At 35.2% G+C, this 9583-nt stretch overlaps 1 protein-coding gene across 1 annotated transcript; it reads right to left on the reverse strand.

Annotated features, from left to right (window-relative positions):
- Positions 1-450: 450 nt before the first annotated feature.
- On the reverse strand, positions 451-5244 carry LOC129926508 (uncharacterized). Its single transcript, XM_056031041.1, has 3 exons — positions 5122-5244; positions 4258-4431; positions 451-3765 (listed from the first exon to the last, which is right to left on the reverse strand). The coding sequence occupies exons 1-3, from the start codon at positions 5242-5244 to the stop codon at positions 451-453; spliced, it is 3612 nt and encodes a 1203-aa protein (XP_055887016.1).
- Between the last annotated feature and the right edge of the window lie 4339 nt (positions 5245-9583).

The raw sequence follows: 9583 nt of genomic DNA on the forward strand, positions 1-9583 counted from the left end.
ACATTGATAAAATTGCATATAAAAGCAAGTAGTATAGCATATGCCTAAAACACTGATATAATTGCTCAATTGAATGTACAAAACTCATAACTAAAAAATAAAAAAAAATGTTTCATTATGTTAACATATTAATATAAAACAAAATTCAAAATGTTGTACACATTCAGCATATATAATTAATATTATATAATATACATCTTAGTTCTATACATTTATTATTAATAATTGATATATTAATATGAACATTTCCCAACTTGTGTAACTAAAAGATGACAAAGTAATAAAACTTAACAAAACGGAATAATACATGATATCTCCTCTGTTACTTGAGTTGATAGAGTATCTGAATATTGAAATAACTACAAATACATGGAATAAAAAATGATTAAATTTGTTTTTCTAACATAAAACAAAATATAGTTAAACAATAAACAATATATTGTATAGTATCTAAATACATCTGGACAAAGTATCAGCAAATACATTCAATTTTCCTGGAACAGTCTTTACATCAAACTGATAGTCCATTAACTGCAAACTCCATCGTGTCAGATGACTATTTGACATTTTTTTAGAGTTAAGAAATGCCAGTGGTGCATGATCTGTCTGTAAAGTAAAGGGTGCTCCCAACAGGTATTTGCTAAATTTTGAAATGGCCCAGACAATCGCCAGGCACTCTCGCTCTATGGTCGAGTATCTGGTCTCTGCTGAAGATAGTTTTCTGTTTATAAAAAATACTGGATGTAGAATGCCTTCATATTCTTGCATCAGACATGCTCCTATTGCTGATGAAGAAGCATCTGTAGCAAGATAAAACCGCTTCTTCTTGTCTGGTAATTTCAAAATGGATTCTTGTGCAAAAGCATACTTAATTTTCTTTATGGTCTCTTCTAATTCTGATGACCATGGAATCATGTTAGATTGTCCTTTCTTCGTAAGGTTAGTAAGAAATGTTGTCAGTGATGCGTAATTTGGAATAAAGCATCTGTAAAAATTACAAAGTCCTAATATACTTCTAACTTGCTTTTTTGTTTGAGGTATTTTAATGTCCAAAATTCGTTTAATAATATCATCCCGTGTTTTCAGTGAATTGTTTCCAACTTTATAACCTAAAAATGTAACTTCTGATTTTGCTAATTCAACTTTGCTTGGTTTTACAGTAAATCCATTGTCTTTCAATTGTTGGAAGATTTCTTTGAGTCTTTTAATATGATCTTCCCATGTATTATGAAACACACATATGTCGTCAATATAGGACACTGTGTCTTTTCGTTGTCCGAACATCCTATGAATTGCTCGGTTAAAAGTACTGCTAGCATTTACTAAACCGAATGGCATGTAATTATATTGAAAAAGGCCAAAGGCTGTAGTAAAAGCAGTGTATTGTTTTGAATCCTGTGTCATAGGTATTTGATAATATCCTCTTGTCAAATCGAGTTTCGTAAAATACTTAGCTCCAGAAAACTGTGACATTAAATCCTCTGGATTAGGCATTGGATATGAATCAAGGCATGTTATTTTATTTAACTGTCGAAAGTCTACACACATTCTTGGCGATGATGACTGTGAACGTTTTACAAGCACTATTGGAGCAGCATAAGGTGAATTCGAGTGTTCAATTATGCCTTGTTCTAAAAGATCATTGATTTCTTTCTGAAGGAAATCTCTATAATGAATAGGTAGTGGATATGGACGTGACTTGGTAGGTTTGTCACTTGTCAATTTGATTTCATGATTTATAATGGTTGTTTTACCTGGAACATCTGTAAATATATCAGCATACTCTTGGAGTAGATTCATTATATCTTTTTTTCTCTGTGATGATAAATTGTCCAGTTTGACAGCATGCCAGGTTTCAGTCTGTCTAGAAGTTGTAGTTGGCACTACTAATTCATCCATATCCTCCTCTTTTTCTTCTGGAATAATCGCTAAGCATGAAATATGTTTTTCAAGTTCATCGTCTTCTTCTTCTGTATCAGTAGCTTCGTTGTATTTCTGTAGCATGTTGATATGAAACACTTTGTTTCTGTTATTGATATTTATTTCATAATCTACATCTGTGACTTTTCTTAAAATAGTAAATGGACCCTGCCATTTAATAAAGAACTTATTTTTCTTATCAGGTAATAATAATTTAACTTTGTCGCCTGGTTCAAAGTACCTAAGTTTTCTATGTTCATTTATTCTTCTATGATTTGCAGCATTAGCTTTGGCTGTTGCTTCCTTAGCTATTTCACATGCATTTATTACTGTATTTCTTGTATTGAGAACATGCTGAAATGCGGTTTTCTTATCTGATGCATCATGGTTTGACTTTAGTAGTGATTCTTTGAAGGTAGTTATAGGACCTCTTGGATTAGCTCCATATAACATTTCAAAAGGAGAAAATCCTGTGGTGTCTTGGATACTTTCTCTATTAGCAAATAATGCAGCTGGTAAAAGAAGATCCCAATTCTGCGGATTATCATTTGCTATTTTTGATATAATTTGTTTCAATGTTTTGTTAAACCGTTCACAAAGCCCGTTGATTTGAGGATGGTATGGTGTCGTAAACTTCATCTTGATGTTGTACATCTCCATAAATGTCTTAGTTATATCTGCTGTAAACTGACTACCTCGGTCAGAAAGTATAACTTCAGGTAACCCTGTCCTTGAAAAAATTTCAGATAAAGCTCTGGTAACATCAATTGCTGAAATATTGACTAACGGAATAGCTTCTGGCCATCTAGTACATGTGTCTACTAAAGTTAAAATATATTTGTGATTTCTGCTGGATTCAATTGGCATTGGACCAATTAAGTCAACTGCTACTTTTTGAAATGGTTTCTCAGTCAATTCCATTGTCTGCAATGGCGCTTGTATTTTGTTACCTTTTGGACTTTTCATTTGACAAATATGACAGGTACTAATGTGCTTCTTTACATCTTTAGTAATACCTGGCCAGTAAAAATCTTGAATTATTCTTTTCTTGGTCTTGGTAACTCCCATATGTCCAGCAAACGGTACATCGTGGCTTGTATTAATAATGGTCTTTCTGTATACTTTTGGAACTATAATTTGCTCAACAGTTTTATTTTTGTATTGACTGTTCTTCATAAGTAGTCCTTCTTTAAAATAAGGATCATTATTTTCTTGTGGATTGATGTTCGATTGAGCCTTTTTAAACATTTTAAATAATGTTTCATCATTTTTCTGTTCAACTTTAAATTCCTCGCTATGAAATTGTTCAAGTTCATTTGTCTGTAGATGCGAATGGTTTGCCTTCTTATTATTTTTATTTTCTTGAACAACTTTATCAGAATTCTTGTGTTCAATATGTTCAGTTTCAAGTCTTTCCTTTTCTTTTTGCATTGACCTTGTGACTACTACATTGCATTCTTGACCCATTTTTATTGTATTGTTCCATTCAATAAGATCTTGTGTAGTACAGTCACGCACTCCCTGTATATTACCAACTATGAGATCAACAGATAGATTTTGAGCTACTAAAGCTTCTACATGTCCACTGAAAAATGGAGTCGTAATATGTATCAAAGCTTCTGGTAATTTACTTACAGTGCCGTTGAAAGCAGTGGCTTCAATTTCATTGCCTGTATATTGATTTGATCTCACAAAATTTGCACGTATAACAACTGAAGTGCTACCTGTGTCTCGTAACACCTGTACTCTTTGAGAACCGACTAATCCAGGATAAAACTGAAGTCCTTGTGATTTAGTGATAACAGTCATTGTTGAGTGATGTGCCTTTGAGTTTTTGGTAAAAACCTGTTTCTTATTTCCATATGTTGAATTTTTAACATTTAATGATCTGTTTTGCGAATATACTTGGTCACTAGATCTGTCCTTGATACTAGTATGTTTCTTTCTGCAATCCTTTGCTAAATGTCCTTTCATGTGACAAAAACTGCACTCTATGACCTTCACTCTACATTGTGAGGCGAAATGACCTCTAGTATTGCATTTATAACATATTAAAGTTTTGTCGGTCTGAAAAGATGGCAATGGTCTGTTATCTCTTGAAAAGCAAATAAAGTTTTCATCGGTTGCTGATCTAATTTGCTTACTTGGATAGGCAGTTTTATATTGACGTATTATTGTTGTTAGAGTCTGTAGATCTTTAGGATTTCTCTCGATTATGAAAGATTGTATATCTTCTGCATATGCGTGAGTAATGGTATCAATCAATATGTGGTCTCTTAATGCTTCATACGTTCTATCAATATTGGCTAAAGATATCCACCTATCAAACCACATTACCATATCAGAGACAAACAACTGTGGATCATCTTCCTGCCTTGGTCTTTCGAAAAAAAATTTCTTGCGATAAGCATTTTGCGTAGCTCCAAACTGTCTTAGTAAAGCTTCTTTTATTTCTGCATAAGTACGCTGTTCATGAGATGGTATTTGTGCACATACATCTAATGCTTTACCCTGTAATAAAATCAAGAGATGGTGTGCATATTGGTCTTCTGGTAAGCCTGATGCTTTCGCTAACTCCTCAAACCTCATCAAATACGAATCTATATTATCTTTATTTTCTTGAAAAGGTAATATTTTAGATAAAGGTTTATACTTGTCAAAAGCATTGCTAGTAGGTAAAGTTGGTTGAACCTCTGTTTTTTCTTTTTTAAATTTTAACTCGTGTTCCTGAAGTTGAAGTCTGAGTTTTTCCACTTCTAATCTTTTTTCTTCTGCCTCTCTGTCCTCCCGTCGTTTTCTTTCTTCTGCCTCTCTGTCCTCTTTACGTTTCTTTTCTTCTGCCTCTCTTTCCTCTTGTCTTAATTTTTCTTCTCTTAAAATTCTTTGTTTTTCTTCCTCTTTTTCTTCTTGTCTTCTTTTTTCTTCTCTTTCAAATTTTCTTTCTTCTGCCTCTCTTTCTTCTTTACGTTTTCTTTCTTCTGCCTCTCTTTCTTCTTGTCTTCTTTTTTCTTCTCTTTCAAGTTTTCTTTCTTCTGCCTCTCTTTCTTCTTTACGTTTTCTTTCTTCTGCCTCTCTTTCTTCTTTACGTTTTCTTTCTTCTTCCTCTCTTTCTTCTTTACGTTTCTTCTCTTCTTCCTCTCTTTCTTCTTTACGTTTCTTCTCTTCTTCCTCTCTTTCTTCTTTACGTTTCTTATCTTCTACCTCACGTTTCCTCTCATCTTCTTTAATTTGTTTTTCACACCATTCCCACTGATGTTCTTGTGGAATACCAATGTCCTTGGCTAATTTTAAATATAATTTAAATGAGTCTGCTTGAGACGCCATAGTATTAAATTAACGATATCAGAAATGTAGGTGTTTAAATGTTCTGCCAACACTCTCATCAAGCAGAATCTAGCCAGCGAACCAGCGACTACGTAGGACAGGTAAAAAGTGAAAGAGGGCTGACCTATTTAAATATCGATCGGTGATTCCTTGTGAGGAATGCGAGTGGTCAGTATTTGTAAACAAACTAGTGTACAACTAGCTTTAGTAACGTTGCATTCACAGCTTAGTAGATATAGCTTTCACAGCTTAGTAGATATAGCTTTCACAGCTTAGTAGATATAGCTTTCACAGCTTAGTAAATATAGCTTTCACAGCTTAGTAAATATAGCTTTCACAGCTTAGTAAATATAGCTCTGCCAGCTATGTAAATATAAAATGTAAGGTACTGACCTTAAAACAGATGATCTGTCTTGCAGGACGTCCTCGAGATCTTTGTCAAATATTATGTAAGCTGTTGACTGGAAGTTTCAATCATAAAATACTTTTCGTAGCAATGAATGTACGTCTTGTTGAAGTTTTCTGAAAGAGGCTTTTCTTGTAATGCTTAGTTGAGGCTTTGTCGTTAAGAGAGGCTATGATTTATTTGTTAGAGGCTTTTCCTTTTAAATTCGTAGTACTTGCTAGAATGTACCGACTTTATTCTTTGAAAATGCAGTATGTGATGCTTGTCTTCGTTGGTGCCTTTATTTATAGATGCCTTTTTTCGTCAGGAGGTGCCAATATATGTGATGATCACATATGCCGGGGATTATATTATCAAACTTGACAATTCAATGCAATGAAGAAAGAAACATCTCTCTGTATTTTCTTCAAACTTCTTTAATAACTTCTTCAACTTCCACATCAAATTAATTTCTTAATTCAATAACAACTTGACACTTCATAAATAAAACTTAAAGATACATAAAACTTCACTTAGTATAACTTCAACTTCAACTACTAAAACTTTACTTAATGGACCCGCTAATATCACAAAACTTGTTACGAATCGAAGACTGAGCGAGGACCCCGTCTAACTGACTTTCCCTCAATTTATACCTTTCTTAATCGTACATTCCAGAATCATGGAAACTTCTCCCCTAATTATTTTAATAACTTTGACCTTCTAGAAGCTGACGTGTGCTATTTTTTCCTTAACCCCTTTCTTTGATTGGATACCTAAAATTAACTTGTTTACACTTGCACTGGTTTGAACTCGAGCTTCTAGAAACTGGTCGAAATAGGTCACAGACTCGACTCGTGACATACGACATATTTACAATGGGTCACATATCAATACGTAGTTTATATTATATAGATATTCAACTAATTTTATTCACAAACTATGATTCTCCACAAAAATAGGACCGCCCCCCCAGCACTCAGAGAGCTAGAGTGGGGAGGGCAGTACATGCAATCGCCCCCCCCCTCACCCCACCGAATCGGCCAAAATACCAGAAAGGGAGCGACATAATATAAAATTTATATATTAATTCAACTAATTTTGTTCACAAACTATGATTTCTCCATAGAAACGGACCGCCCCCCCCACTCAAAGGGTTTAGGTGGGAAGGGCAGAAGAGGTATTCGTCCCCCCCCCCCCCACCAATCGGCAAACAGGGAACGACATAATATAAAGATCGGTTAAAATATCAGTAACAAGTTACAGGGATATAGATATTTAATTGATTTGTTAGCAGGCTGTGATTTCTACCAATAAATTGGACCGCCCCCCCCCACTCGAAAGTGTAGGGGGGGGGCGGAATTGATACCATCGCCCCCTCCCGACTCCACCAAATCGGCCAACATACTAGAGGGGGGGCGAAATAATCTAAAAATATGTTGAAATATAATTAATTAGTATATATTTTTAACATAAGTAATAAATTCGTATACAAATTGTGTGAATCCTATACTAAAGTTCGTCCGCCCCCCCCCTGGGGGGGGGGGGTCGGCCGAGTGGGGGGGGGCGATCGCCCCTACCGCCCCCCCCCCGGATCCGCCAGTGACTCTGACCCAGGCGCAATGGTTGTTGCGCCATCGGGAGTGGGCCCTTAAATGGTCGTGGGCCCGGGTTCATTAAACCCTTTTGCGCTATGAATGCTACGCCACTTATATATATATATATATATATATATATATATATATATATATATATATATGTATATGGATTTTAGCTAAATTTCCGAGCGTTTAACAATAAGAACTAAATTTATTTTTAACTTTGTCCTTCTTACTTCATTCTAACTTTTTTTTTCATTTCATTTATGTGGAGGCCTAACTTAAGAACAACATTGGTCATTGGTATTCTTGCCTGTACTGAAATATGGCGCATATACACACATTGTGAACAGAAATTTCAAATAAATCCTGTAGAATTTATATAAAAATAGCCAAAGTATTTTTATAAATCAGTAAGAATATATAATATATAATATTAGCCTAACTTGACAAGAAAAGCAAAGTGTGTAAATCGATTGGGAAAAAAAAATATTTCAACGACTCGCTGCCAACTGAATCTGTCAGTCTCATTGCTACCCAGTTAACAGTCGGTATTGGAGCTCAAAGTTGGCGGAAGCGAACAGAGCCGTTTTTTTTTAGCAGTAACGCGTTGTTGTTATCAGACTTGGAGGTCTGGACGACCCTGTGTCCAGGTCGTGACGGAAGAGGTGGGTGGTGGGGGGGGGGGAAGGGTTTCTCGGTAGGTCTTAACTCCGTAATGTTTATAACCTAATGATCCTCTGGTGAAGCTGTTCAGTTATTTAGTAGGGGAAAAAAATCACATTGCCAATAGGCTTCAAAGGGTTTGGCATCGGCTCAATTGAGGCACTTTCTTGGAAGAGCGAAGAGCTGTCCATTCAGCTGTGAGCAGAAACACGACTCTAATGGCTGGTTCTACTGGTCTTACTTTTATAAACAAACGAAATAAAAAATAATATTTAAAAAAAAACAAGAAAATACTTTAAAAAAAACACAAACAAAGCGTATCTTAAGCGTACTTATATCAATTAGTTTGGATCAGTCATGTAATTAAATTTGTAATAGATCTAAAGTAACAGTGAAAAAGCATTTATAAAAACAAATATATAAAAAAGGAAACGACCTGAATTCGAAATTGTGGGCCTTCTCAGGCTTCTTTAGCCAACCTGGTAACCACTCTGCTAGCGAAGAGTCTATGTACATGCAAGAATGTATATTTTAGTTATCTATCTACATATATAATTGTCTGCTTCCCTCAACATTATAAACGAGTAGTAAGGAGTAAAGGAAAGATCACTCTGCTGATAGTCCACGACAAAACAAGAGGGGGGGGGGGAGAACACATAGTCACAACATAGCAGGGCAGGACCGTTGCAATATCACTCTTTTTGTTTTATTTCTACCTCACGTTAAAAAAAAAAAGGGGGGGGGGAGGTAATCTACTCTGTAGTAACTATCGAAGCGACAGAGCACGCTCAAGAGTTTGGACACAATGGAAAGATCACTCTTTTATTGTTGCAACTCGGACGGAGGGGGTTATCCTTGGTAATTTAATAGTTGGAAAAAAGACATTTTTCGTCTGTATATTTCAGGAGATTTGTATGGGTTTTCAAAAGATTTTAATAATTTCGGGATATTTCCAGGACTTTTTCGTATATTTTGCAATTTCGGGAGATTTCCAGGACCTCCTGTTAAATCGACAGGAGGCCGCGGGAAATCTGTTATAAGTTATAAAATGGTTTAATTTAATAATTTATACACCTAAAATTAGCGCGGGTCCTATAAAAATGCTGGGCCCACTGCGGTCGCATGGGTTGCAGTGGCCTAAGGTTGGCCCTGCAAAATAGCGGCGTATGCTACGCCGCCGGTCGACTAGTTGTTTACATTTCATGTTTGCGTTCATTAAGCCTGACGCGGCAGCCTAATGTAAAGAGGACTAATTCAGCTTATACTACCAATTCAATCAAGAACTGGCCAGACACACAGACAGACAAACAGACACAAAGACAGAGTGAGTTGATATAAGCTTTTAAAAATAATTTGAAATAAATCTCCCATAACGAAAAGAACTTCACATCTACAGCCATAAATATCAATACTCTAAGATTTATTTCCATTGTTTTAATATCAAACAAATTTAAATAATCCCCATAATTAATTGAATAATTTCTTTACATTTTAATCGACTCATGTTTTGTTACAAAATATTAATAACAGTGCAAAGATTAAACTTAACCCGAGAATGGAAAGTGGGAGAACCGGACAGACAGACAGACAGACAGACTGATGAATTGATATAAGCTTTGTAAAAACAGACAAAACGATTAGTTTTTCTAAATAAGTACAAGCTTGTATGAGTATTTTTGCATAAATTTTA

This window comes from Biomphalaria glabrata, chromosome 1, assembly GCF_947242115.1.
Source record: "Biomphalaria glabrata chromosome 1, xgBioGlab47.1, whole genome shotgun sequence".
NCBI lineage: Eukaryota > Metazoa > Mollusca > Gastropoda > Planorbidae > Biomphalaria > Biomphalaria glabrata.

Bases quoted from the DNA above. Each gene is read 5' to 3' on its own strand.
- LOC129926508 (XM_056031041.1), bottom strand. From the start codon at position 5,244: ATGGCGTCTCAAGCAGACTCATTTAAATTATATTTAAAATTAGCCAAG. The intron at 4,432-5,121 runs GTAGAAGATAAG...ATTTTATTACAG, and splicing joins AAGATGAGAGGAAACGTGAG to GGTAAAGCATTAGATGTATG. The intron at 3,766-4,257 runs GTAATGTGGTTT...AATAAGAAACAG, and splicing joins AGTTGTTTGTCTCTGATATG to GTTTTTACCAAAAACTCAAA.